General features: G+C 46.9%; 1 protein-coding gene across 4 annotated transcripts; it reads left to right on the top strand.

Moving 5' to 3' along the window:
• Positions 1-611: 611 nt before the first annotated feature.
• Positions 612-16,896, top strand: Nfyb (nuclear transcription factor Y subunit beta). 4 transcript variants are annotated; one of them, XM_075954630.1, is made up of 8 exons: positions 615-753; positions 2,969-3,052; positions 8,292-8,385; positions 9,990-10,120; positions 12,803-13,000; positions 14,130-14,211; positions 14,745-14,824; positions 15,078-16,896. In XM_075954630.1, the coding sequence occupies exons 2-8, from the start codon at positions 3,047-3,049 to the stop codon at positions 15,108-15,110; spliced, it is 624 nt and encodes a 207-aa protein (XP_075810745.1). In that variant the 5' UTR covers positions 615-753; positions 2,969-3,046; the 3' UTR covers positions 15,111-16,896. The 4 variants fall into 4 exon arrangements, with proteins under 4 accessions (XP_075810747.1, XP_075810745.1, XP_075810746.1 ...); XM_075954631.1 differs by lacking the exon at positions 615-753 and adding an exon at positions 1,168-1,305 and having other exon boundaries at positions 15,078-15,313; XM_075954632.1 differs by lacking the exon at positions 9,990-10,120 and having other exon boundaries at positions 612-753.
• Positions 16,897-27,658: the final 10,762 nt, after the last annotated feature.

The raw sequence follows: 27,658 nt of genomic DNA, 5'->3' as shown, positions 1-27,658 counted from the left end.
AACAGGCACATAGGGTAACAAGCCACTAAATCACTGGGCCTAGCAAGAAAAAAAAAGCAGCATCTTCAGGAAAGGGCAGTGGTCTGATGGACTGGCAGACCTGAAACTTGGAGGAAGGTGGGGGATGGTGCGCTAAGGCGAAACCTGAAAAACTAACAGCCGTGTTCAGTGACCGAGAGGGAACGCTGTGTGCCTGAGGGCGCTTGGAGGGACACTAAGAAAACACGAGGTGACCATGGCATTCCGGAAGGGTAGCTCCGCTGTCGATCCCCTCCGGGCAGAACTCAGGCGGGCGAGACGCTGGCACGTGGGGCAGAAGGAACAGGAAAGCGAAAAGAGGCCGGAGCGAGCCAGCTCGCCACCTACCCGCCGCGGCTGCTCGGTGAGAACGCGGGTGCGGACGCCGGGCTCCCCGGGATCCCTGCAGCAGGGAGGTACGGAGCGCCCGGAGAGCCCGCCGGGTGTGCCCATGCTCGCGCGCGCGCGCGCGCGCGCTTTTCCCGGACTAGCCGCTCCCGGGGCTCGCGGGCTTGGGGGCGTGGTGTGTCCTGGAGGGGGCGTGTCTGGGGCGTGGCCTCGGGCGCGGGCGCCGCGGAGGGAGGGTGTCGCGCAGAGGGAAGCGGCCCGCGGCGGAGGGAGGGGAGGCCGAGTCCTGGAAGTGGAGCTCCGCGCTGGGACTGGTTCCTTCGCAGCCATTTTCTGTCCAACCAAACAGCCGATTGGAGACGGGAGCCAACCAGGGCTGCATTGGAGGTTTGTGTCTCGCTTCGGCCAATGATCGCTCCTAAACCGACTCCACTTTAGCTCGAATGAAATGTCCGTCTCCTCCCGGCGCCGTCCCCGCCGCCCAACGCCGCGTCGGTCGGGGGGCCGCTCTCCGGCCGCAGCCTCCTGGAGGGTCGGGCCTCCGGGGCGAGGCCGCCGCTGTGCTTCGGGCCGGGCGCGGGGCGGCGGGCGCTTTGTGCGCGGGGCCGCGAGCTCGGCCGAGCTGGGCCGGGCCGGGCGGCTGCGGGGCTCTCGCGGCGGCAGCCCCAGGGCCGGCTCCATTTTGTTGGGCGAGCGGGCGGGCGGGCAGGGAGGGAAGGCTGCCCGGGCGAGCGCGGCGCCCCGGAGCGGCCGCTTTGTCTCCCGCTTCCCAGCGACGGTGGCGGCGGCTGTTGGGTGCGGGCGGCGGGGGATGCGCTCAGCTGGGCCACCCGGGCACCTGCGAGCCGAGCAACGAGCGGCCTGGCGCTCCCCCGGCCCGCTCCGCGCCTACAGCATGCAGCCATCTGGCGGCTGGCGCGCCCCGGACTTGCCCCGAAGGTGGGATGGGAACCTTGGAGGTTTGCACGGTGGTTTCAGTCACTCGTGCTTGGTGGGGGTGGGGGCGCGGGAGGGTCTGCGAGAACAAAGAATTACCGAGCACCCACAGATCGTTTTTCTGGCGCAAAGTGCTACAACAGGGCTGTTTGGTTTAGGCAAGGTTAGGTAGCAGGCGACCTTTAAAAAAAATGGCATCCCGCTAATCCTGAGGACCCTAGTTTTGTGAATCGTGCCACAAATCACCAGGGTGGCTTCACCTCTCAGTTCGGAAACTAGATCGGCAGCCGAAAGTGATGGCTCAACTCGCCAGTAGTGGTGGCATTAATAAACAGGAGATTTACGGATGAAGTGTTGAGAGTTTTATCAGGATTCCTTTAAAAGGCAAATTCCTCCTCTGCACTGCTCTTGTAGCTTAATTTAAGGATTCTATCGATGCGAAACTGTGGTTGTCGATGCCAAAGAATGGAGGTTGGAGGAAGGGAAGACTGCTTTTCTTGGATGCAGATTTGCATTTCTCAAACATTAAAGCAGATGTATGGATTCCCTTGAGCTATTGCAGATTATAACCTGCCCCTAGGAAAATGTTTTCCATGCCCAGTGACGGCGTGATTTTATTCTTAATGGACGCAACCTAAATATATACTTAGCCAACTATTTGGGTTACTTGTGTGGTAACCCACACCCTTTCTAAGCAGTATTCATACACATACCCAGCTCCTGTGTTTACGTGTTCAAACACTAAAGCTACAAGAGCAGTTTTGGATCTAGAAAAGGGACATAATTTGGAAGGATGATACAAATTACTTTTAAGAGTCTAATATGTTAGGCAGTCGTGGCTGTCTGGTCCTTTAATGCCATTTTCAGAATTCAACTCAACAGCCCATTTCTTCCCCTATTTACTACATCCCATGCTTTAGTGGAAACCAGTATTCTTCCTTTAACATTAACACTGGAAGGAGTTTTGCAAACCCCCATTTAATTGTTTGAAAAAAGGGGGGGAGGGACGATAAATAGGAAGGGTGCCAGTTCTGTCATTGGTTCTGATTTACTCAGTTATTTTTGCCTTACAGTGAGACCGAAGCGCTGTCTTGATGCCATTTTAGTTCACAATGATGGTGCTCCAAAACTACAAATAAGGGCCCTGTGGAGTTTTTGTTTTGGTGGGCCCTTTGGGTGGTGTGTCTTTACTTGTAAGATAAATGCATTACAGTTTGACATAACATTTTTTCTTCTTTTTGAGTTAAAAAGAATTTATATGTCCCTGGAACATTTAAGGAAGCCATCAAAAATTGAAATTAACAGATGGGGTATTTCTGTCTTGGTGTTAATACATATACTTTGGCCCCTTATTTGGAGTATTATGATGAATATTGTAAAATTCAGATCAGGCAGTGGTAGCACACGCCTTTAATCCCAGCATCCGGGGAGGTAGAGGCAGGCAGATCTCTGTGAGTTTGAGACCAGCCTGGGCTACAGAGTAAGTTCCAGGACAGGCTCCATAGCTACTGGGAAACCCTGTCTTGGAAACTAAGGGTTATGTTAGAAACATAACCTCCCTGTAGACCCTCCATTGAGGAAGTCTAAGAGGTAAGATGACCTGTCTCTAATTTTAAGAAAGCCTGTAGACTGTGCACTTTACTATTAAGAGATGTTTGTCTTTTAGGTTAAAATTGGGCAAGGATCCACCACCTTTTGACGGGTGTTTGAGAGCACCTCCAATACACAGTTGTGACAGTGTTTCATGACAGTAAGTATCTGGCCATTTTGGTTAATTGTGTATGAAATAAAAGGGGAGGGCTGTGTAACGAACCTTAGAAGTCTGGACAGACCGTGCCTGTGCTCATCCTTTTGCCTCTGGTCAGCTACCGGCACATGCTCACTGGTTCCTACAGCCCCTTAGCACTGGCTTCTGGGCTGTCTGTTCAGCTGGCGGGGTTATGTGCCGGATGGAAAGGGCTGAAGAAGGGGGATGCGGTTTATCTGGGAATGTCAGGAGGGGTCCTCCCTGGCCCAACATAGCCTGACAGATGGGTGTCACTGGTACGTCACAGGCTTGGAGATGGAGGCAGGTACTTGTCCCGGATTGGGGTTTCACAGGCTAGTGCTGTGGCGGCCCCCACCTGGCCATCTGCATCTTTGGGTCTGACTCTGCTACAGGATCCGTGACCTCAGGCAGGGTAGTTCCTGTGAGTCACAGTTGCTTCACTCTCAAAGGGAGACCTGCATTTGGTGGTCCCTCGGGCATAGGCTAGTGCTAAGAGTTTTCTCAGGGTAGAAGGGGAGGTTTGGATTCGATGCCAGAGACCTTATGGAAGCAGTTTTGGGAAGTTCGCCTTGATCGTGTGCTAGGCTGGGCTGGGTGGTGATCCAGTCGGATAGAAAGGTGGGAAAGGAGCTGCTGCTGATCAGTTAACCTAGACCAGGAGACTGGTGCTCTTTCGAGTCGCCAGATAGGGAGATGACTTAAATTCCGGTGTCCTAGTGTTCGCTGATGGTTGCTTACATGGCAGGCAAAACCGTGATTGTAACTTTGGTATTTATGAGAGTGGAGGTACTATTTAATGAGTTGATTAGAAGAGTAGAGAAGAAAGAGCCAACAGTAACCTTGGATGCAGCTAACAGTTAGGGGACAGAGTAAGAGAGTCACTCTGGGAGTCTCGGGAGGGAATCGGGCAGCGGGGTCAGTCTGCAGTGGGAGATCTGGAAAGGTGGCTTTCCGAGGGGTTCCGTTGGCACCTTGGCGTTTAAGAGCCTGGGAGTGAAAAGCTTCGTAAGGACCACGTGACTCCATGTGAGCAAAAGCCAGAGGGAGTGGGAGGGTGTACCACAGCCGTGAGGGCACTGCCCTGTGTAACGGGGCACACGTGTGTCGGGAGAGTGAGAAAGGCAGGCAGGGCTGCAAACAGGAGATGAGGAATCCCCATAGTGTTTCTGACCCTGCAGAAAAGACAGCCACAAGAGGTTAGGTCTGTATGAGAGGAAAGAGAAGAGCCAAGCTGTTTGAAAAGGCGTAATTACAAGCCGCTGAGGCTGGTGTGCTCGTGGGAAGCACCATGCCTCTGCTCGGGCCTTTTGTGCAGTAACCTGTCCCAGCAACCCCGGCTCTTTCCATAGAGGATGGACACGACCCTTGACCAACACTTGTAGTTAGTGGGAGCTGCCTCCACCTCAGACAAGCCCAAGGGGCACACTGGTCCCGAACTCCAGAGCACATCTTGAACCACTGTATCGGAGCAGCTTCAGTGCTTTCGTTATATACTCAGTTGCTGGAGAATGAAGAGAGAGGTACATGGAAAATCAGACCTATGAACTATAGGAAAGTGACCAGGACCATGTCTGTAAAGAACACGGGGGCTCTAGGTGTGAACCCCACTTACTCCATCAGCTCGGGCAGGTCCACACCCTCATCTCCCTCTTCTTTTTAAAAATTGAATTTGGTTAGTGTGTGTGTGTTGGTGATGGCGTGAATTTTCACGCCAAGGCCAGATGTGGAGGTCAAGGTCACTGTGACTGCGGTCTGAGGGATCCAGCTCAGGTGGTTAGGCTTGGAGCCTGTGTGCCTGCTGAGCATCTTGCTGGCCCCGTAAAGCGTCCCCCCCGCCCCCCCCTAAAGCGTCTTAAGCTGCTGCATAGGACCTTGAAATCTGAGATAGTTAGCAGTGCTCAATAAACACACGTATTAAAGAAGACACTTTTTACCAGTGCTTACTGTATTAGCAAGTGATTAGTCTGGTTTGAATAGTGCTACTTTAAAATCAGAATAAAAATAATAAAAATGCATTATCGCGTCATCTTTAAAGAACAGCATTATCAATTCAGCTGGGTAGCTTAGTCGTTGGACCTAATATAATGAGAAGATCTCTGAATTTCAGTTCCCCAGGCCTAGAAGGTTTCCAGTCCCGCCCAACTAGGCCCCTTGTTGCCTTATCCTTGCGTCCCTGGCCTTTCCATCCCTTTCCTGCCCCGCATCTACAGCCACACCGGTAGCTGGTGCGGATTCCAGCATCGCTCTCCCTTGAGCTCTCTGCAGCCAGGCAGAAGTGCTGTGTGGCCACTCTGCCCTGTGCACGTGCAGGGCTCACCTCACTTCCACTGTATCAACAGTGCTGCAGACCCTTCTGTCTTCTGGCTCTAGTCGTGCTCCCTCCAGGCATTTTCTGTACTGGATGAGAGACTTGTACTAGAACTCGCCCTTTGACGGCTCTTGGCCACAGGGGAGCAGCTTAGGGTGCGTGCGTGCGTGCGTGTGTGTGTGTGTGTGTGTGTGTGTTGCTCTATTTCTTTCTGAAACATCATCGCACGCCCTCCCCCCCACTCCCTTTGGGCCTGATTTCTATTCTTTTAGTCTCAGTTTCAATGCCATATCCTTTTGTTGTTGTTTGGTTTTTCAAGACGCTTCTTTATGTTTCCCGTGTGTCTGGAACTCACTCTGGCCTCAAACTCAGAGATCTGCCTGCCTCTGCCTCCTGAGTGCTGGGATTAAAGGTGTGCGCCACCACTGCCAGCTAAAAGCCATCTCCTAATGAAGCTTTCTTTTCTTGGCCCCTTCAGACTAGTGAAGCCCTTTTGAAATAAGGTCTCACCACTGACAGCATTAGCAGCTGGCTGATTGGATGTCATTATTTATGTAAATACATAACACAGAACACTGCCATTCTACTGTGCTCAGTATTTACAGATAGGTCTGAGCCATACAGAAGCCCTGTGAGCGTATGTCCACTTCATCCACCTGTTGAAGGTCTCGGGGCCAGTGAGGAGCAGGAAATTCAGACTGGGAGCCCGTGGACTGCTCCCTACTCCCTCACCCTGTCCCCAGATTACATAACACTTGTTTTCTCTGCAGGCTGAGGACAGAGCCCTTATCTGTTATTTGCTGTTAGATGGCCACACAGTGTGGACCAGTAAACACTAAGTACTCACTCAGTGAAATGTTTGTTGGCCGACTTTCATCTATTCTCTTTCATAAAAATTCCATAGCAAAACAACCCTTTAGCCTTTCTAACAAGCTTTCCCCACTTCCTTCCTTACAGCAGGGCAGCTGGCAGCAGAGCTGAGGCTGCTTATCCCAGCAAGGCTGCTGCTGCTGGTGGGTCAGAGTGAACATTACAGATCCCACAACAGGAGAAATGAAGGATTTCCAGCAGGGAGGGGAGTGCTGGGATTAGGTCTGGGTGGGGTCTAATGGTAGATAGGTAGAGGTGAGAAACAGAAGGAGGGAAGTGACAGGAAGGCAGAGACTTGCGGCAAGCCAGTGCTGCAGGAACTGCATGCCAGGCACTGTTTTCGCAGCCCTGTCGTGCTAATTCTGATGGCATGGAAGAGAGGAGTGCAGGCGGCCCACAGGACAGCACGATGGCAGGCGTCCGCCCTTTCGCTCTGGTATCTTTGGTTGTATTTATAAATTAATTCATCTCTAGTCCACGGAGCTCTTAGAACAGTCTCTTGCCCAGGGGCGTTAAGGCGAGTATCCTGTGAACATTCACTTAGCCAAGAATTTCAGTTAGCTGAGCTCACTAGTCAAGATTTAGTTCCAATTGTGGGTTCTGAATCAAATCTTTTGTTCTTATTTTTCCTTTAAAACAGTGAAGCCTCAGCTATTCTAGTAGAACATCTCTCCATGGCCAGTAGGTCCATTGTCATAGCCCTGAAAGCATTTATGACCAAAGACGTAGCCTTTCTGTTGGGGTGGTGGATGCCAGGTGCTAGAGTAAGATGGGGAGGCAGTACTGGTCCATGTGTGTAGAAATGAGTGTGACCCTACATCTCCACAGACAGGCTCCTTTAAACAGTTAAGTTACAGAGATGTATCTGTCTACAACGGAACTGGATGGCAAAGCCACCAGATGCATGGGAGACATGCCATGTTGGAAACTTGGAAATCAGCCTGGTGCGTTGGTTTAGAAGAAACCCACAGCGATGGAGAATGCACTCTATGAGGAGTGGGTGGCTGCAGTCAGTGCTGACTTCTAGGCCTTAGCTCAGTGTGCCAGTTAGACTCCACATGCTTGCCATGCAGATAATGCAGCCTTAGGTTTTCCATACACACAGGCCAGTCCTTCCGTGTTTAGTATTTGCAAAGCAGAAAGCCTTCTGGATCTGCTGGTGGTAAAATTAAATGGAATCTGTTCAGGGCTAATGCGCCCCGCCCCCCCAGATTTTTTTCTCTTAGAGATCTTGTTTCTCATAGCCCTAAGCAAAATAAGACAAGTTGGGGCTGAGGAAGAGCGTAGTTGACTCAGCACCTGCTACATGAGGACCTAAGTTCAATCTCTAGCACACGTATGAAACAGCCCAGCGTGTGTGTGCGTGGTGTGCGCATGTGCCTGCCTGCCTGTCAGTGTGTGCACCTGTGTTGGAAACAGACACCCAAGCCTGACTGGCTAGTTGCAGGCCTGACACCTGGGGTTGACCCCAGGCCTCCATGACACAAAGAGTCACTGTAAGGCTTCTTCTTCTTCTCTGTGTTTGTGCTTTTTCTATGTCTGTATTCAGGTCTCTTAAATATTTCCTTTTGTTTAAAGAATCAAAAAAATTGTGGAGCTAGGGGAAGAGAAATCACTGGTGATGAGCTCGTTCAGAAGCTGATGTAAAGCCTGCGGTGGCAGCATATGCTCGTCTTGTCAGGTAGGGTCAAGGCAGGAGGCCGCGTGTGCAGCTGTCTGTGTGACGGGACCTGGTGGACAAAGGTGGCCAGTCCTTAGCTGTGCAGGGCGTCTGGAAGGGGCGGGGCTGGCCACTGCCCAGGGACTGCTGTGCTCGCTTGATCTGGTGTTCCAAGGAGAAAGTGTGAGCTAAGGCTGACTGCTCTGTATTTGAGCATTATGTAGTTGATTTTAAACGTATTACATATGGAAGGTAGACAGGAATGCTGAGTAGTTAGCAGATTATTGAGAAACTTTCTTCAGTAAGGTAAACTGAAAATTCGAATTGGCTCACCCAGCGAGAGTTTGTTTTCTGAAGAGCACTGACAGACTTTGTCTCCTTAGATGGATGGCGATAGCTCGACCACAGATGCTTCTCAACTGGGCATTTCCGCGGACTACATTGGAGGAAGCCACTATGTTATACAGCCTCACGATGGTAAGACGCACAGCTAGAACCAGACACCGTAGGGCACCAGAGTCTCGACAGCACAGTGAACAATTGCATGCCGTGGTTCCCTGGAAATCTAAATGAGGGCCTAGTCTAGGCACACAGTCTATATTCCCACCTTTCTGGGAGGCTGGAGCAGGAGGGCTATAAGTTCAGGACCGGCCTAATCAGCTTGATGAGACCCTGTCTCAAAAAGTTATGGCCAGGTATGGTAGTGCATAGAGCTTTAACCCAGCACTCAGGTGGCAGAGGCCAGCCTGGTCTACATAGTGTTTTGGGACAGCCAGGGCTACATAGAGAAACCCTGTCTTAAACGAAAGAGAAGTGGGGAAGAGAGGAAGGGAGAGGAGAGAAAGGCATCAGCTAGATAGAACTCAGTGCTTGGTCCTTAGCTCTTCCCCTAAGACCCTTGCTCCAGTCCAAGTATCCCAAAGCCAACCTGTTGTAGAAGCACACACTGCTGTCTTTATTAGACACACTCTTTGGGAGAGTGGCAAGGCCTAGGCAGAGTTCTCTAAAAGGGAGCTCTAAAGAGTGTCAGACTTTAGCACCGACTCCCTCTGAATAGTAAGGGGAATTCTTATGCTAATCACCAGGAATAGTTTGCTTTTGTGGCATTTTAATTTGTAAAATTAGACATTAACATGTATTTTTTTAGGAGCTCTGAAGGGATTAGTGTTACTAGATACTATTACTTTTTTCCAGTTGGGTCAGTAATATTCAAATCTTAATTTTTTAAATCTATAGAATTCAATATAAAATTTATATGAACAGGTTTATGTAAGTGCTGGCTAGGAGTTTTATACTTTATAAACTTTACATATACAAGTTTATAGAAACTTGGCTTTGGATAAACATAAACTTAGTCTAGTAATATTTAAGGAGCGTAGGTTGCAAACAGTTTTATAGCTAACTTAGGCAGTGAATGAGGCTTGGCTTTGCCAGTGCTGGGGATCGAGCCCAAGACCTTGTGGGTGCCCGCCAAACACTTCTCACTGAATTCCTTCCCCTAGAGGTGCGCATCTGCACACAAAGCTGACCCTGGTATCAGGAAAGGATCTTGATAGGGAAAGGAACTGTAACACTGTCACAAGAAGAAGCACAGAGAACTAGCCAAGGCATTGCCTGGAAGGGGAGGGCTCTCTGCAAGGTGCCATAAAGGGCTGTTAGTGGAGCCTCTTGAAGAATGGGTGGTGGGGTTTACATGACAGCAAAGACAAAAGAATTGTAGGCACTGGGTTTGAGATGAGGAAATGTGGTCTTTGAGGAGCATCGGGTGATGAGCTGCAAGGCTCTTGCTTTAGATCATCAGATTGTCTTTCCAAGGTGGAAGGAAAATATGAGTAGTGTTTAAACGATTCTTTTTACTTGTGTGTATGTGCCTGGGTGAACCTATGTGCACCGTGTGTGTGCAGTTGCCTGTGGAGGCAGAGGGCATCAGATCCCTTGGAACTGGAGTTACAGGCGGTTGTGAGCTGCCTGATGTGGGTGCTGGGAACCGAACCCGGGTCCTCTGCAAGAGCAGTAAGTGCTCTTAACCGCTGAGCCATCTCTCCAGTCCCTAAACCTAATTCTTAAAAAACTTTCTTTAGATACTGAGGACAGCATGAATGATCATGAAGATACAAATGGTTCAAAAGAAAGTTTCAGAGAACAAGATATTTATCTTCCAATTGCAAATGTGGCTAGGATAATGAAAAATGCCATACCTCAAACAGGAAAGGTAACGTAGAGGAGACTTTGTCTGGCTTTTCTTTCCAGGGGGAGGGAGAGGGCGTGGAAACTGGAAGACACGTGGATACATAGTTCAATCAGTAGTGAGCTATTGATTTCCATCCCCAGCCTTTTAGCACATCAAATATTTGTTGGTGATGATGTGGCTGCCGCAATGTCTGTATCCACTCCATACATACACCTAGAGTGCCGGTGGCTGAGGTGGCATTGGACTGGCAGCTGTATGAGTTCCAGGACACCTTGGTTTGGAAACAGCTGTGTACATTTTTATACAAATAGAGGTGCGCGCATGTGCACACACACACACACACACACATTCATCTTAGACTTCTCAGCCAGCTGTGGTGGCACTTGCTTTTAATTTCGGGAGCTGAGGCAGAAGGATTGCCAAGAGTTCAAGGGCTACATAGCAAGTTCCATACCAGTCTTGGCTACATGATAAGATCTTGTATCATAAAACCTTATCACTCAGCTTATCATTTGGTCTGAGGTAAATTTCCTACTTTATATATTGCTTTATATATATAATATATAAAACTTTGAAAGAAATATACTGATAATACGTTACTCACACTGTAGTTCTGATCTGAGCTATTCCTACTTAGGTTTCAGGGCAGAGCAGTTGTTCTGGATCTGCTTTTAAGTAGCTCATGCCTGCTCAGTCTGTCATCAGAACCCCAGCCATCTGGGCCACCAACAGCTGAAATGCGGCTGCTTTGGAAGGGGTCACGCCACAACTAAACCACCATATTTTAGAGGCCTGGTGTGAGGAGGACAGTGATTGCATGGTTCTGCTACAATATGTACTATATACTCTAGCTAGGAAATGTCATGGACATGGCTTCACGTGGAAGTAGACAAAGTCAGACACTTGGCTTGCAGCCTTTTGTTTCTGCCCAGTCCTTTATGCAGCTCATTTACTTCCCCACCGTATAAAGTGGACATGGAGGTGAATGACAGTGTATGTATTTATTTAGAGAGGAGGGTGCGCGTGCAATTGCATATGTACACATACCACCAAACATGCATAAAGGGTAGGGACAACTTATGGTTCAGTTCTTTGTTTCCATCATTTGGGTCCTGGGGACCAAAAACTCAGGTGGCCAGGTTTGGCCGCAGGCACCTTTACTTACTGAGCCATCTTGATAGGACCCAGCCATAGTAATTTTTCAGGGAGGAATCTGAGAGTCAGCTACTGCTGTAAGTGGCTCTAGAATTGCTTGATCTATTTTGTTTTCATCATTAGACCCCAGACCTTTATTTTATGTGTATGCTTGTATGTATGTATTGAGACAGGGTCTTACTGCGAAGCTATGCGTGGCCGGGAACTTGTCATGTAGCCCAGGCTGGCCTTTGCCTACTTCTGCCTCTCAAGAATGAAAAGCACTTACCACCATGCCCAGCAGACCCCAGAGCTTGAAGAGAATTCTCATTCTTCATAATGATGTGGAGGGTGTGTGCTGTTGTAGGCAGCACTCAGAACCCAAACCTGACATTTTCTAGCCTCAATAGTTAAAAAAGAAAAAAATCAGTAATTTACTATTAAGTTTTCTGTTGTTGGAGGAGGTGCTTGTTTGTCCCGGCCACCCTACTAGTTTAGCCCTGAAATAACCACACAGAAACTGTATTATTTAAAACACTGTGGCCATTAGCTCTAACTTCTTATTGGCTAACTCTTACATACTTATTTAACCCATTTCTATTAATCTGTATATCACCACAATGTTGTGGCCTTACCTTCTTCCAGCATGCAGTCCAGTCCTCCCCGCCTACCTAAGTTCTGCCCTGTCAACAGGCCAACGAAGTTTCTTTATTCATTAATGGTAATCACAGCATACAGGGGGGACTCCCACATCATTCTGTGAATTCAGATTTGTATTTTCTGAACTTTTTTATTTTAGCATTTTGTGTGTATTAGTGTTTTGCCCGAATGTATATCTGCACCCGGTACATACCTGGTGCCTGTGGTAGCCAGAAAAGGGAGTCAGGTCTCCTGGAACTGGAGTTAGATGGTTGTGAGCCACCATGTGGGTTCTAGAAATGGAGCCCATGTCTTCTGGAAGAGCAGCCAGTACTCCTAACCACTGCACCAACACTTCAGTCCAGGGTTTTTTGGGGGAGGGGGCATTTATTTTGTATGCCCTTATTCATGGAAACGCTGAGAAGTGTTCCCTGAGTCTTGGCCCTCCGTGTGCTCGGTGCAGGCATCCCTGTGGGATGGGAGCTGCTCAGTGTACATAGCGGCAGCTCTTAACCATCTCTGTTCTGGTCTCTTTGAGTAGTTGCAGAAGTTCCTCTCACTTTTATGTCCGTTGTTCTGTTTATTCTCAGTCCGAGTCGGCTGTTGCCAACAATGTTAATATTTAAGGACTGAAGCCCAACCATCCTCAGTGCAAAGAGTGTAGCGCAGTTGCTAGAGTGCTGGCCCAGTATGCAGGAGCCTGGGCTTTTATAACTGGGCACGGTCCCAGCCCTTAAGAGGTAGAGGCAGGAAGATCAAAGGTTCAGGTTATCCTTGGCTACATAGAGCGCGCCCAGCCTGGGCTACATGAGACCATGTATTGAAAGATGTCTGTCAGTACAGTGTGGTATGGTGTGTAGCTTTGTTTTCTTAGGTGTTAAGAAGGTAATACTTAGTTTCTACAAATTCACCTATGTTTTTTTTCTTCAGATTGCAAAAGATGCCAAAGAATGTGTTCAGGAATGTGTGAGTGAATTCATAAGCTTCATCACGTCTGAAGCGAGTGAGCGCTGCCACCAGGAGAAGCGGAAGACGATCAATGGGGAGGATATTCTTTTCGCCATGTCCACCCTAGGCTTCGACAGCTATGTGGAGCCTCTGAAATTGTATCTCCAGAAGTTCAGAGAGGTGAGTGCTGTGCTGAGGACAGTGGGTGTCACCGTCTACTCAGGGTTCGGAATATGTCCCTTAAAATGCTTTGCAGCAAAGTATGTGACATTTCCAGTAGCGTTTGCTGTATTAGAGTATGTTAAATACCACGCCTTTCCTTGTTTGCTGTTTATTATGAACTTCAGCAGGTGAGCGGTGATGAAAGGGATTCTGGGTTTGTGCTGCCAGGCGGCAGACCGGTGGAATAATTCAGGCTTTGGTTCCCTGTCTGTAACAAGACTTCCACCGTAGGATTACTGAAAAGACTGAGTGGTGGGCAGTGCTGCTGGGTTTAACTTAGGAGCCTCTGGCCAGCGTGGGACTTCTTAGTGACCATCCCCTTGTGTGTATGCACACGAGCTACGTCTGCTGTCTAGCACTTGGCACCTTAGTTTTTGTGACAGGTCTCACTGCGTCAGAAGCCCTGTACCTGGCTAGGCTGACTGGCCAGTAAGTCCCCAGGACCCTCCTGCCAGTCTCCCAGCACTGGCACACACCAGCTCTTAGTGGAGCGTTAGGACTCTGTGATCGTGTCTTTAGTCCTTGGAACTTAGTGGCTTTTGTGTGAAATAATTTAAGTGGGAAAACGGAGAGTCCACAATATTCTTCCAACTATTTCCCACAATACTTTCTTTGATGCTGAAGAGTACCACAGACCTGGGAAGAAGGTGGACTTTTGATGTCTCTGGTTTAAACTAATTTGCATAGGGGTTGGAGAGATGGCTCAGAGGTTAAGAGCACTGACTGCTCTTCCAGAGGTCCTGAGTTCAATTCCCAGCAACCACATGGTGGCTCACAACCATCTGTAATGAGATCTGGCGCCCTCTTCTGGCATGCGGGCGTACATGGAGGCTGAACACTGTGTACATAATAAATAAATAAATCTTTAAAAAAACTAATTTGCATTTAAGGATATTATACACTATGCTTGGCGCTTCCCAGTATTTCCCGGCTGGCTGTCCACATTGACGACACACAGGAACATGCCATAAAGGGTTAATAAAAGACTGTTACGGTTGTCCAACTCAAGTTTCCAGTTCTGGACATCACGTTCTCATTTAGAAACAGTTCAGATGTGAACCCTTGTTTTGGCTTCTTTATTCCCTAGGCCATGAAAGGAGAGAAGGGCATTGGTGGAGCGGTCTCGGCTACTGACGGGCTAAGTGAGGAGCTCACAGAAGAAGCCTTCAGTAAGCATTTCCCAAGCTGTTGCTGGGGGTGGGCTGTCGAGTCAGGCGCTGAGCAACTTGTCAGGAACTTGTTCTAAATGACCTCTATAAGTTCATGTCCTTGTGTGAAGGCAGCGAGGGAAACGTGGAGATTTTAACTGGGAGGACATCATGACTTGAGCGATAATTCCCAGTCATTTCCATAGCTTCTGAGAGGACATGGAGAGAACTGTGGGTTCTAACAAACCCATGTGATGGAAATGTTGGCACGGGAGACGTCACCCCCACAGCGTGCTGCTCAGTCCCGTGTTCTCTGGCCACACCCCGTGTGTGTGGGGCCAAGCATAGAGTCCCTGTTGCTAACTACAGTCTAGAGAGGCACGCGGTTGAATTGGAAGGCACAACAGGACAAAATATAAAGTTTATGATCTTACATAGGATTATATTCTGCATATATGGGAGAACTGTACTGGGACATTAATGACTTGGAATTAAGGGTGAGGCCAAGAGTGTGAGAGTATTTCCCCTTTAATTTTTTTCTTCTCTTTCTTTAGCTAACCAGTTACCGGCTGGCTTGATAACTGCAGACGGCCAACAACAGAATGTCATGGTTTACACAACGTCCTACCAACAGGTACGGTGCCTGCCGGCTCTGCGTTTCACCCAGAATTTCAACTTACTATTAAGGATGTAGTAAAATTGCTTTCTCAAAATATTTGTCAGAATGCCTTAATGATGAAGACATTTCCCAGGTGCTCGCACTGTAGAGAAGGTAGCTGGCGTAGCTCTAAGGGGTGGCGGGTGGCGGCCAACTGTGGGAAGCAGATCTGTCCGGGGCACAGAACTTTAAACTTTGAGATATCGTAATTTACATTTTGCAATCCTAGATTTCTGGTGTCCAGCAAATTCAGTTTTCGTGATCTGAAGAAATGATGGAAAAGGCTGTGGAGAGTCTGACCGAGTCTGGAACCGGCTCGGGAGGAAGTGAGGGCCAGGTCGCCTGTTTGTACAGTAAGCAGCTGTAATGTAGCTTCCTGATGCTTGACTCATTGAGAATCTTTTTCATGGGTAATTTTAAAGAAAAAATTGGACTTCAAAGGTATTAAAATATTTTTGTTTTGTATGAGAGTTTGTTGCTCTGTATGACGCCTGTATGCATTGTATATTGCAATTTATTCCTGTCAGAGATTTGTAGACAGTTTCTTATTTTCATATTGAATCATGTTATTTTGTAATTCAAGTAAGCAGCTGGGTTAATTCATGATGTTTGCCCTTTTAATAAAATATGAGGGTAGAGTTCATTTTGAATGCAAGTTGCCTTTTTTATTAAAATTTTGAGTTTGTCTTGGCTATATACTATCTTGCATGATAACCTAGCTAGATTTTTGCATTTACTTTATTTATTGAAATTAATTTTTTTTGGTAAAGTAATAGCTTAAGCAGTATCTTTTTTCAATGTAATTGAATAATGAAGTTGGATGCAGAAGCAAGTATTGTCTGGCCTATAAACCTGGTGTCCACCACTGTCCATGACCTACCTGTTCAGGTAGCTCTAGTTATTATGTGTTAGAATTCATTTCCATTTGACATAGTCGTACAGCCCTTAAGACAGTTTTTCTGCGCAGCTTTGGAGCCTGTCCTGGAACTTGCTCAGAAAACCAGGCTGGCCTCGAACTCACAGAGATCCGCCTGCCTGTGCCTCCCGAGTACTGGGATTAAAGGTGTGTGCCACCACTGCCCAGGGAAGTAGTCCCTTTTTTAAAAGTATTACAGCGTCCTCTTCAAGAAGAGGGTGTCTTAATTCACAATAATGTCATATCACCTTTTGCACAGAAAGGTCAGACTCCTGTTGAGCTGTGGGGACTAGACAGGCGGGTGTGGTTCTGTGCAGGCGGTTTACAGGGATGAGTGAACACGCAGGAGAGCAGTGAAGACTACGGACGGAGCCTTGTGGTTGCTGTCATGCTGTGCAGTGAACAGGAGATGATACAGCTTTGTACAGTTAGTAGTGTGTGCTTAGGTTCCCTTTTTAAAGTAAAGACTTATTTTCCCATCTATTCTTTCTAGTAATGATTACTTTAAATTTTGTGCATGTGGTGGTAGTTTTGTCTCTATCAGAAAATGGCTTATTGTCCAGTTTGTCCAGAAGGAAATTTGTGGGACTCTAGTGGAGGAAGGAGAGCAGTTTCCTGGAAATAAGCCGAAGGGTAACAGCCACTTTGCCAGGAGTCTTGGAGAACATAGCTGACTATTCAGAGACAACTCCTCCCTCTTGTACCCCTTTCAGTAATGCTTCATGGTAGAAAATGCACATAGGAAAGAAAGGGAGAGGATGGTTAAGCAAAGTCAAGTCACCCTCTGTGTTGAAATAACCAATGTTAATATTTTGATAAATCATCTGTCCTTTTACTTTGCTAAATATGTATATTTTTATAAAAATGGGCTTATGTTGTGCACACTGTTTGTAACCAGCTTTTTCACTTAACAAAATATTGTGAACATCTTCCCAGGTTGTGAATGGCCTTTCGCATCATGTTTACTGGGTTTTTATTCTGTTGTATGACTAAATCATGATTAATTTATTTAATCGCCTACTGGAGATTTTGACTTTTTTCATCTCTTTATAGTTATAAATAACCCTTCACTGAATCTTGTATAAATCATAACTTTTTTGAAATAAATTCTTAGAACTGCTGGATTACCAGACACACAGAGAAGGAAGGTTTTGCTCCGGGGTGGGGGTGGGGTGGGGGTCACTTTTGGAGTGTGTCTTACCTGGACATTGTTGCTGCCTTACTGGCAGTGCGAGACCCTGGGCATCAGACCATCTCGACAGCTACTCAGAGGTTAAGAGTGAAGATAAAAAAGAAATTACCATTTTCAAGTTTACAGCATAACATCAAAACAGGACTTTGAACCTGATTGTGAAGGATCCCTTTTGGGGCAAAAGCAGGTCAACTCTGGGTCGATCTCCTTACTCATGCAGGGAAGAGAACAGGCTGTGTGTGCCTGATACAAGTCCTTCATGTCCAGCAAGTGTTGGCTTCACGTTCATCCTGACTCACATCTGATAGCATCCTCAAGCCAAAAATAATTTTATAATTTTTTAAATAGTCCTTTTTTGGTTAAAAGTGACTTAAGGTTTTAGTGATTAGAGTTACAGGTGTCATGAGGGAGTTAAACTTTCCTGATTTTGGTGTTTGGTGCGGTGGTGCACAAGTTGGAAGTGTTTATTTCTCCTCCATGTAATATGTATGTAGCATTTTCCTTTCGTGAAAAAACAGGCCTTATTGCCTTGGTGAGCAAATGAAACCCAGTAACATCTAATATTCTAGTTACAAATACTTAGGAGGGTCTATCTCAGATGTGTATAGTGGAGCAGTGAGATAGTCAGTAGCAAGCAGAGGCTGGCAGGGTGGCACAGTGGGTACGGGCGCTTGCTGCCAAGACTGACCTGAGTTCAGTCCCCTGGTCTTTCATGCACACACAATAAATACGTGTAATTTTTAAAAATACACAATCTTATCATTTGCGAGATGTAAATATATATAATTGAGGAAGTTATGCTTTATCAGCAAGAAATTTATATACTTTACATGGTAAAATATGCCACCAGACAGTGGTGGTGCACACCTTTAAACCCAGCACTCAGGAAATGGAGGCAGGCAGATATGAATTCAAAGCCAGCCTGGTCTACAAAGTGAGTTCCAGGACAGACACAGAGAAATCCCGTCTTGAGAAACTGGAGGGGGGGGGAAAGGCCTCCCTAGGCTACTCTAGTTCTTTCAGAGGGTTCTAGATGGTGTGGGGCACATGGCTCTTGTCCTAGTGCTTTGGAGAGGGGACTTCAGGGTCTGGTCTAGAGTCACGCCTGCAGATGACGCTGGAGTGTGCTCTGCACAGGGTTCTGGTCAAGGACAAGGCATAAGCAGTACCTGTCTGCCAGCGAGGCTCATCCACACATGAATAATCCTCGTCGCTGGGCTTTTAGGAAACCAGGTGAGATGGTGGCACGGTGCCAAAAGGCCCCACACTTGTGAAGCTGGCAAAATAAAAACACGAGGGACTAGAGAGAGGGCTCAGTGGTTAGGACTGCTCAGTATTCTTGCAGAGGACTCGAATTTGGTTCCCAGCATGCGCGCGCACACACATGCACACACACACTGCGTGGCTCACAAGCATCTGTAACTCTAGATCTAGGAGATGAGACAACTCAGTTCCCCACCGGCCTCTTCACTCATACACATCCCCACTCCCCCAATTTAAAACACACAAACACTAAATGAGAGCACGCAAGGGACTATCTGGGCCATTTGATGAAATGCCAGTTCTGCTTCTTACTCGGGCGAAAATAACTTGGAAAATCCTTCCCTGGGGCTGGAGAGATGGTCAATTGATTCCATGCTCGCCAATCATGCATGTTCAGTTCACAGGAGTCCTGTAAAACTAGAAAGGTAGTACGTGCCTGATTCCAGTACTAGGGAGGTGAAGACAAGCTCCCAGGACAGTGAGCGGCCCGTTTACTGTTACATTTTCTCATCTGTTGTAAGTGGATTCCCCAGAACCGCAAGTGCTGCTGTACAGGTCTGTTTCCCGACTTCCGTGTAGACTTTAAACACCCTATAGGGCTAGGTATCACGTCACAGGCCTTGTAATTCCTGCACTAAATCAAGAATTTAGACTGGGCAGTGGTGGTGCATGTCTTTAATCCCAGCACTCAGGAGGCAGAGGCAGGTGGATCTCTGTGAGCTTGAGGCCAGCCTGGTCTACAAGAGCTAGTTCCAGGACAGCTAGAGCTACACAGTGAAACTCTGTCTCAAAAAACAAACAAACAAACAAACAAAAAGACCAAGAATTCAGGGTCATCTTTGACTGGATATCAAGTTGAGGCCAGCTTGGGCTACTTGAGAGACTTTCTCAGTAGACCAAAAAAGGCTGCATGCAAGTGTGTGTTTTCCTGCTCAAATCCACAGTAAGTTACTTACATCTTCAGACTTCACCTAGGAAGCAGCCTAAATGATACAGCTTCTCTTACACCGAGCAGCAGGGGAAGGTAGAGTAATATAAAGTGATACAGTGGGTAAAGGCATTTGCTATTGAGCCTGTGGACCCACCAGAATAAAGCTGGGGACTGACTTCCACCCTGGACTATGGATGGCATCATGAATAATGCATGCACATAAACTGTACTGTTAGATATCCCCTAAAATGTATCTGACAGAAGAGCACGTGTTCAGAAAAGACGTGGAAATGGGGAGCCTTTGGTAGGCCAGCACCCATTTGCTTCTCTGTCTGCAGCGGTGCTAAGCCCTGCACACGTGGAAACAGCCAGGCTGAACAGAGGCTGAACTCCGAATACTCGGACACCCCTCAGTTCTGGTGCTGGGTGGAGAGACAGAAAGCGCCACTCTCAAACAATTCAGGATAGGCCATTCCTCGGTTTATTATTTTTAGGAGTCTCAGGCTAACAGCCTTGGATGTCTTTCTGGGCAAACAGATTCTCTTAGGGATTTTCCAACTTCAGTCTGACTCAATTCATCCGTAGCTGCTAAGGAAGATACCAGAGACTCAAGACAAATGGCATCATTAATAGAAGACAGAATCCATCAGATAAACAGAACCACCACAAAGAACATGAACGGGAAAAAGATTGATGTTTGAAGAAACATAAGAGGGAAAAGAAAAGATTGCAGAAAGATTTGTAAACCAACTTGTACAAAAAAAATGATTGAAAAATAAAAAAGAACCCTATAGAAGATAAGGCCACTGTCCTCTTCCCTTCATCAGGACTCAGGAGTCTGGCACATAGACCAATGTGGTGGGATCCCAGAAAGGCTGTGTCAAGCAGGGCATGACTAGGGGACCTCGTGTGCCCGAGTGAGCACTAGGTTGGTTGCTCTAGGCCAGTACTTACGAGCCAGACTCCTGAAAACCTGTCTTCATTCCTGGACAGGCGTGGTCGCTACTCTGGTGGTAGGACAGTCTGGTGGCCAAGGCTGACTGGTGCACCTCTCAGCTGGGAGCTCATCTGGGCAATGCCCGAGGGTTTCCTGCAGCAGGGAGGAAGTACTGGAGATCACAGGATGTGACTCGCAGGCTCCCTGTGAGTTTGACCTAGAGCCCACCTTTTGCAAGCTGCGGACTTCCCTCAAGGCCTCAGGTGGGACATTTGGCAGAGTGTTTGACCCCTAGTCCATATGGAGAAAGACACGACCTCCACATGCCTAAGACTGGGATTAAACTAAAAAGACAATTTATGTTTAAGACTTAGAAATAATCACAACAAACAAATAGGTTAAATCATTCAACTTAAAAAAACCTCTTGGCATGGTGGTGGCGCACACCTTTAATCCTAGTACTCTAGAACCAGAGGCAGGTGGATCTCTGAATTCGACACCAGCTCTACAGAGCGAATGCCAAGACCAGCTCCAAAGCTACACAGAGAAACCCTGTCTCGAAACAAACAGAAGGCATAATCACTGGAAAGACATATAGTGCTTCTGACCGGGAAGACACAAGGAAAAAATGGGCGTTTCCTCCAAGTTGATTAGCATACTCAACACAACTACAGAAGACAATGCACGGATTTGGTAGGAAACGTGTGAACCATAGGCAAAGGACTGACATCCAGAACATACATAGAAACCATAGGCATCAATGAAAGACAGTTTATCGAACGTGCTCAAAAGACACTAATCACTATTCACAGAAGAGGACCACGTATGGAAACGTTACTGAACCCACCAGTAACGGGGAAATGCCATTTAAACCCACCATGAGATACTGTGTAATAGGCATCCAGCTGTGCTGCTGGTGAGAGCACTTGGAAGCCCAGCTTAGCAGTGACTTCTGCAAGCTGCGGCATGCAAACTGATCATCTCTGAACCTCTTACATTCTTAAAAACTGAGGCGCTCAGAGCTACAGCACATGCTGCATGTGCCTACTAGTACTTCCCACGTGCGAAACTACAGTGGAGACTTAAAGACTCAAGGCATGCACACGCGGGCCTGGCACACGCCAGCACAAGACTTACACTGTGGAAAGACTCAAGGCACGCACACGCGGGCCTGGCACACGCCAGGACAGTACTTACACCGTGGAAAGACTCAAGGCACGCACACGCGGGCCAGGACAAGACTTACACCGTGGAAAGACTCAAGGCACGCACGCGCGGGCCTGGCGCACGCCAGGACAAGACTTACACTGTGGAAAGACTCAAGGCACGCACGCGCGGGCCTGGCACACGCCAGGACAAGACTTACACTGTGGAAAGACTCAAGGCACGCACACGCGGGCCTGGCGCACGCCAGGACAATACTTACACTGTGGAAAGCAGTGAACGGAACAAATGCCTCCGTGGTGTCTCAGCTGTCCGAGAACTGCACATGCAAGGAGATGGGTACGAGAAGCATCGCATTCCTCAAACATTTATTTATTGAGTATCTGTCCTGTGTCATTCATGATCTCAACACTGAATACAGCAAGGAGCACAGGGTTTACACTGCAAGTGGGCAGAATGTCCACAGCAGCACTGTCTTCAGTAGCTGAAACTGAAAGCAATAAACCCAACCCTGGCAGACAGAAGAGCAGGTAAAACTGTACAACAGTAATACAATGGAATATTATATAGCAATGAAACATGAAATACAGGCATGTGCATAAACAGGGATGTAAATTTTGAAAAAATACCAGAAAAGTATGTCACAGGAGAATACATACATCATGATTACTTTTACAAACAAGTCCAAAACCAGGTAAATCTAAACATTTTATTTAGAGCATACACATGTATGATAGAGCTACACGTGAAAGCACGGAAATAATTACTAGAAACAAATCCAGAGAATGTGCACTGTATGGTGTGTATGAAGAGAGAGGAGATGGGGCAGAGGGATTTCTAGGCGTGAAGAACGCTCTGCTTCCTAAGTGAAGCTCGACAAGTCTTGTCGTTTTACTTTTCCACCCAGACGGTTTATGGTTGGCGTGCACTGTTTCACAATACTCCACCAAACACGGCATCGCTACTTCAGTCACTGCTGTGCAGCAATCAAGGGGCAAGTCCGTAACATACAAGACAACCAAGTGTGGACGATTCTTCACGGGAGCAGGCAGAGCCAGTGAGTTTACAGAACTACAACCTTGCCTTTCCACACCAGCCCACAGCCACCACTCATCTCTGCATGAGAACTTTTCTCACTGTGTGTAATTCTTTCTGTAAAGCAGATAATGAACCCTGCCTAGTGGGGCTGCAAGTTCAAGGTCAGCCTGGACTGCACAAGGTCTGAGCTAGCCTAGGGTAAGGTAAAGGGTACAACTCCTTACTGAATGCTGTTGCCTAGGCACTTTCTCCTGATTGTGCATTTGTGGGCTGTTTCTACAACCTGGGCCACATATAGGCATTCTCAACTGCCTCCCTACAGGACAGCTTCCTTCTGGGTGTGCAAAAAATGTCAACATCACCTATTTCTAGAGACTGTCTGCCAACATCACCCCTGTCTGTGCCATTTTATGGGCTTGCAGCAATTAAGGTACAATTTCTCCCAGTTCAGGGAATTCACTAAAAATTCTGGTCTTCAATTCAGAAATCTGAAAAACAAAAGAGCTCTGGAAGTATTGAAGCCATCAGCAGCTGAAGTTTTTCTCTGCTTGGTTTATGGAGTGGTTCAGGGCAAACTAGTCATGGCAGCAACACTCAGCTCTACCTAACACCAGTAGCAGGAGCTGCTGTGGCTGTCCCACCAACAACACACGTGTGCACACACCTCGCTGGCTGCACAACCCAGAATCTCATCACATTGAATTGGAATGGACAATTGGAATGCATCCAACACTGGGAGCTTCCAAACTCTGCCAAGCACCTGCCACGCTTTGTTTTACTAGATCAACCTGTTAGGATCGGGAGACCTCCCCAAGTATACATTTTCTTTCTCTTAAATTTTAGTTCTGCCAAGGACAGAGTAGCACACGGATAGGGAGGTAGAGAGCCGTTTGGAACCAGGAGGTTAACTGTCCTGAGATTTTACAGCTTTCATTCCCTGTACAGATCTCTTTTTATTTCTCCCAGGACACTACAGTCTGTTTTTCCATGCATGATCAGAATGATACATTGTAGTTACAGAAATATACAAGTCAGAGACTTGTAATTCTAACTGTACCTGAAGGAAGGAAGCCCTGTGAGTAAGAACCTTAAACCAAGTGCGGTGACTCAGGCCTGTAAGCCAGCACCTGAGAGGCAGAGGACTGCCAGGAATTCCAGGTCAGCCTAGGTTACAGAATGAAACGCAGCAGTAGCGTGCCCAGCAAGCTTACAAGGACTGACACTGGCCTGCCCGCCCCAGAGAGCAGCAGGAGTACAGTTCTAAGCCAGCCGTCAGTCCCCAGCAGCTCTCTGTGCCTAAACCGCTACCTAGCTTTCTAGTGTCAGAATAAATGACTGATTTCTGCCCCGTGTAGTAGCGCGCGTCTTCAATCTCAGCACTCAGGAGGCAGAGGCAGGCAGATCTCTGGGAGTTCAAAGACAGCCTGGTCTAAATGGTAAGTTTCAGGACAGGCAGGGCTACACAGTGATACCCTGTCTCAAAACAAAAAATATACAAAAAGACAACAAAAAACCAAGAGATTTTTAGGTCTAACAGATTTCTAGATCATTCTGATCTTCTAGTGTCTCTATGCCCACCAATCTCATTACATCCTCAAACAACTGAAGATTAGACCCTCCTTAATCCGTTATTTATCTTGTAGTTTCCTTAGTTAGGAACCCAGTGGTGGGTAAGGCTAGACAAAGCTGAAACGTCCATGTCCCCAGTGTCATAAATACACTAGAGCCACTCTCCCTGAACCACCCCATTCTAATCATGGCTTGAGACTGGGGAACGGAAGACTCCAAGGGTGGCCAATGTCTTCACCAGCCTGTTCAGTTATTTACGTGCTATTAATGGCCCAGGATGGAAGAGCATGGAAACCCAGTCTCTGTGCAAACACCCACCATCAGAGACCAGAAAGGGACAATGCTAACAACTAAGGGACAACGTTTTTGAGACTGTGCAGCAGCTGCAGCTCCGTGAAGGTGGAGGAGGCCAGGGAAAGTGTGGTTAGGCTGGTCAAGTTCATAAAAAATGGCAGGAGTGGAAACGTGGACTGCAGACAGGACGAAGAGTAAAGAGCGACACATGTGCATCACAGGCATGAGGAGCTGGGCAGATGCCAAGAAGCAGTGCAAGGAGAGAGCCTCCTGGATCTGAAAATGCGGCATTCTGCCTGATTTTTGTTAAAGCCAGCACAACGGAGTAGCAGGGTCGGACCTGGCTGCTGTGAAGCAAGAAGGGTGAGAAGCTTAAAGGAAAGACAGCTCCACACGTACAGAAGACTCCAAAGGGGAGACAAGTCTAGACTTTTCTTGGAGCCATCTGTGTGCCTGCACACAGCTCAGCACAATTGTAACACAGCAGGGGGCAAGTAGGGATCAAATCTTGGAGAAAATGACTCCTGCCCACCATCTAACTTGAGTTTCTAGACCGTCCATCTTCAGCTGAGACTACCTTTGTGTTCAAGTGAACGGCACACGCACCAGCATCCCACAGACTGGCTCTGCCAACACTACTCTGCATCACTCAAAAGAAAATAACATTTCTTACTGTTTATAGAAAAGGGGCATTTATTTTCCATATCATTGGTACACAATACAGAGAACTGCCTAAAATCAGTCCTAGGAAATACCAGTCCCACCTCAGACAGCAAAGCCAAGCCTACTTGCGGTCTCTCCATGGGGAGTAGATGACTGCAGGAGCTCCAAACACTGACCACTCCCGACAGAATGGAGCAAACGGTCTTCATGTTATAAGTGCTATCACTTTAAAATAAAAGTCCTGTTATCGCACACGCTCAAGCAGAACCCACCTTTGCTAGTCTACAAGTCTTTGAAATAACTGATCAACAGTTTTACTTCTCTACAGATGATTATACATGTAATTGGATTACGGGGCAAAAGTGCCTCATACATGCAATTAGATTTTAATCTTTAAATACAGATTGAGTTTATATATAACTTATTTCTAGTTAAATTGCCAAAATAATTTGCTAAGCTAAATAAAGTCAATACAGTATTTTAGAAAACAATTCTAAGAGCATACGATATTTTTACTTCCTATGTGAACCAAAGTCCGGAACACAGGACAGAGGCTGTGACACAGACGGTTATGCAGCTCGCAGAGTAAAGAAAGAAATTTAACTTAATGTCGATCCTCTTAGTAAGAGATTATCTGCCCTGGTGGGGTGTAGCTTGGTGTAGGGCACCAGCCTAGTTGCCCAGGGCCCCAAGTTCAATCTCCAGCATTAAGGAAAAAAAAGAGGAAGGAGGAAGAGATGTGGGAAAAGAAAATCAAGTCTGCATGATGCAGACCACAGCTTCACAGTGTGTGCGTGCTCATGAGCTCCATGCCTGTGCCGGCGTGCCGGGTCCTATGCAGCATCTGCTAACACCAAAGCCACACACACCTGCTAAGCGTGTCCTTCAGTCACGAGTCCCGGTACAGAAACAAACATGACTTATGCTTAAGGAAGTAGGCCAATGATGAAAAAGATACCATTTGGGCAATTCTCAAGGAAAAAAGGTTTATTATTTTAACAAATCGCTTGGTATATAAAGGCCACTCTTTTGTCAAAGAAGCAAATTGTACGTTAGAACCATGGGCTCCTATCTGTCTCCTGGTCTACAATAGAAGATTTCTTTAAGCAAAATAAACTATGTCACATACTAAATAGATAAAAAAAAAAAAGTGCACACACAAAAACAACATTCTAGTCTGCTTTACATCAATTTTATTCCTCAACAATAAGATAAATGTTTCAAGATGTAAACTGTTAATGCAGAGAATAGAGATTGAAAGACAAGATTTTCTAGTAAAGTAATTGGGCTTGAAGCATACACTTCCTGTAACTGGCTATTCTTCTAAGCTGAGCACACGCGTACAACAAAGCCTGCCACTCCCTATGTGCAAATCTGCATACATACCATGTAACTTTGGTTAAAACATGTTTAGCTTCTATCAAACACATCATGGAAGCTACACAAATGACTATAAACATAACAATGAGGTAAGTTCAAAGTCTACTAGTGCAAAAAGCAAGCACTGCCCAAAGCAAAGCACACACGTGAAATGAAGGCGGGTGACTCTCCCACGGGAGCTGCTAGATGACCAACCAGAGGTGCTCCTTGTAAACACTGCTTGGAAAGTACCCATTTAATGACTAAGGATCCATGTGCCCCAGAAAGGTCTCCTACCAACACCAGACGAGTGCTCAGAGATCACTCGTGTGTCTAACAATTTGCATATTTTCTTCAAGAGAAATTTAATTAGTGAGACACATTAATTACAAATACTGTAGTATAAAAATCCCAGTCTTTACAAAAATCATATATTAAAATATTCTATACACTTTAAGTTAGTAACTGGCATATATATCAATTCTTCACAATTAGAGTCATCTTCACTGGGCATATCATATGTAAAGTTGGAGGGCACAGCTGCTCAGCCCTCTACACTGGCATTGAGATTGTGTGGCAAAGCAAGCTAGCTAGACCTGCGCTCCTCCAGTCCCAGCAGCTCTCAGCCTGAAATATCTTCTGCAGTTATTGCTCTACACATACTCATTTCCAAACTGACTATGCGCTCAAACTGAGACTCGAGAAGGTGTAAAGAAAGTCACCTACAGCCAATGGTCACAGGGTTATCAGCATCTCTCAGTGGTCAGGAGCCTGGACTGGCTGTCTAATGCTTTTATTTCTGGTATAAAAAAGCGTAAACAATTTTGAGGTAAAAATAATGCAAAAATAAAACATCTAGGCATTTACAAAAATCTTACAAATGTTTAAAACACTATTAAAAACTTGTGTCCTATTAAGGTGCTTACTTCTTCAAGAGGAGGACACGCTCTGCTTTCTACTGAAGTGACAGACAGCACATCTGGACAGCCAGGAAGACTGCTGACAAGCACAGTGTGCAGGCTGCACCCAACTTCTAGGGGAAACACAGTTTAGAGCTGAAAGGGACCTTCACCTGCTAGTGCAGGCATTAAGGGCCAGACAGGTTGAGTGCTTTAGCTGAAGATATATTCAGATATAATGGTCATATATAGAAGACTAGCCACTATCATTTTCATAGTTTGCTATGATTCTCAGGAAATAAAAACAGAGTTCCTGAGCTTGTCTTTTCCTTTTAATTTCTTAAGCTTGTGAGAACTATAATAGGGGAATAAAGTGGCTACTAAGGTCAGTGCAGAAAACCTGTGCACTGGGCAGCAGCTGGTGGAAGAGCACCTGCTCCTGGGCAGAGCTGAAGGGCATTTACCATGGGGCCCACCTTCGCCACAGCAAGGCCTACAACAGCCACTTCCTAGACTCAACTCAGTCGCTGCAGAGCCTTCATAAAAGATAAGGGGCAATGCACCTTACAGCTTTTATCTTTGCTA

The sequence above is a fragment of the Microtus pennsylvanicus genome, chromosome 20, assembly GCF_037038515.1.
Source record: "Microtus pennsylvanicus isolate mMicPen1 chromosome 20, mMicPen1.hap1, whole genome shotgun sequence".
In the NCBI taxonomy this organism is placed as follows: Eukaryota; Metazoa; Chordata; class Mammalia; order Rodentia; family Cricetidae; genus Microtus; species Microtus pennsylvanicus.
Note: the sequence above shows the minus strand (reverse complement) of the source record. Positions and strands in the feature narration are given on the sequence as shown.

Excerpts from the sequence above, each read along its gene's own strand:
- Nfyb (XM_075954630.1), top strand. Across the intron at positions 10,121-12,802 it reads CCATACCTCAAACAGGAAAG|ATTGCAAAAGATGCCAAAGA; the intron begins GTAACGTAGAGG and ends TTTTTTCTTCAG. Across the intron at positions 14,212-14,744 it reads GCTCACAGAAGAAGCCTTCA|CTAACCAGTTACCGGCTGGC; the intron begins GTAAGCATTTCC and ends CTCTTTCTTTAG.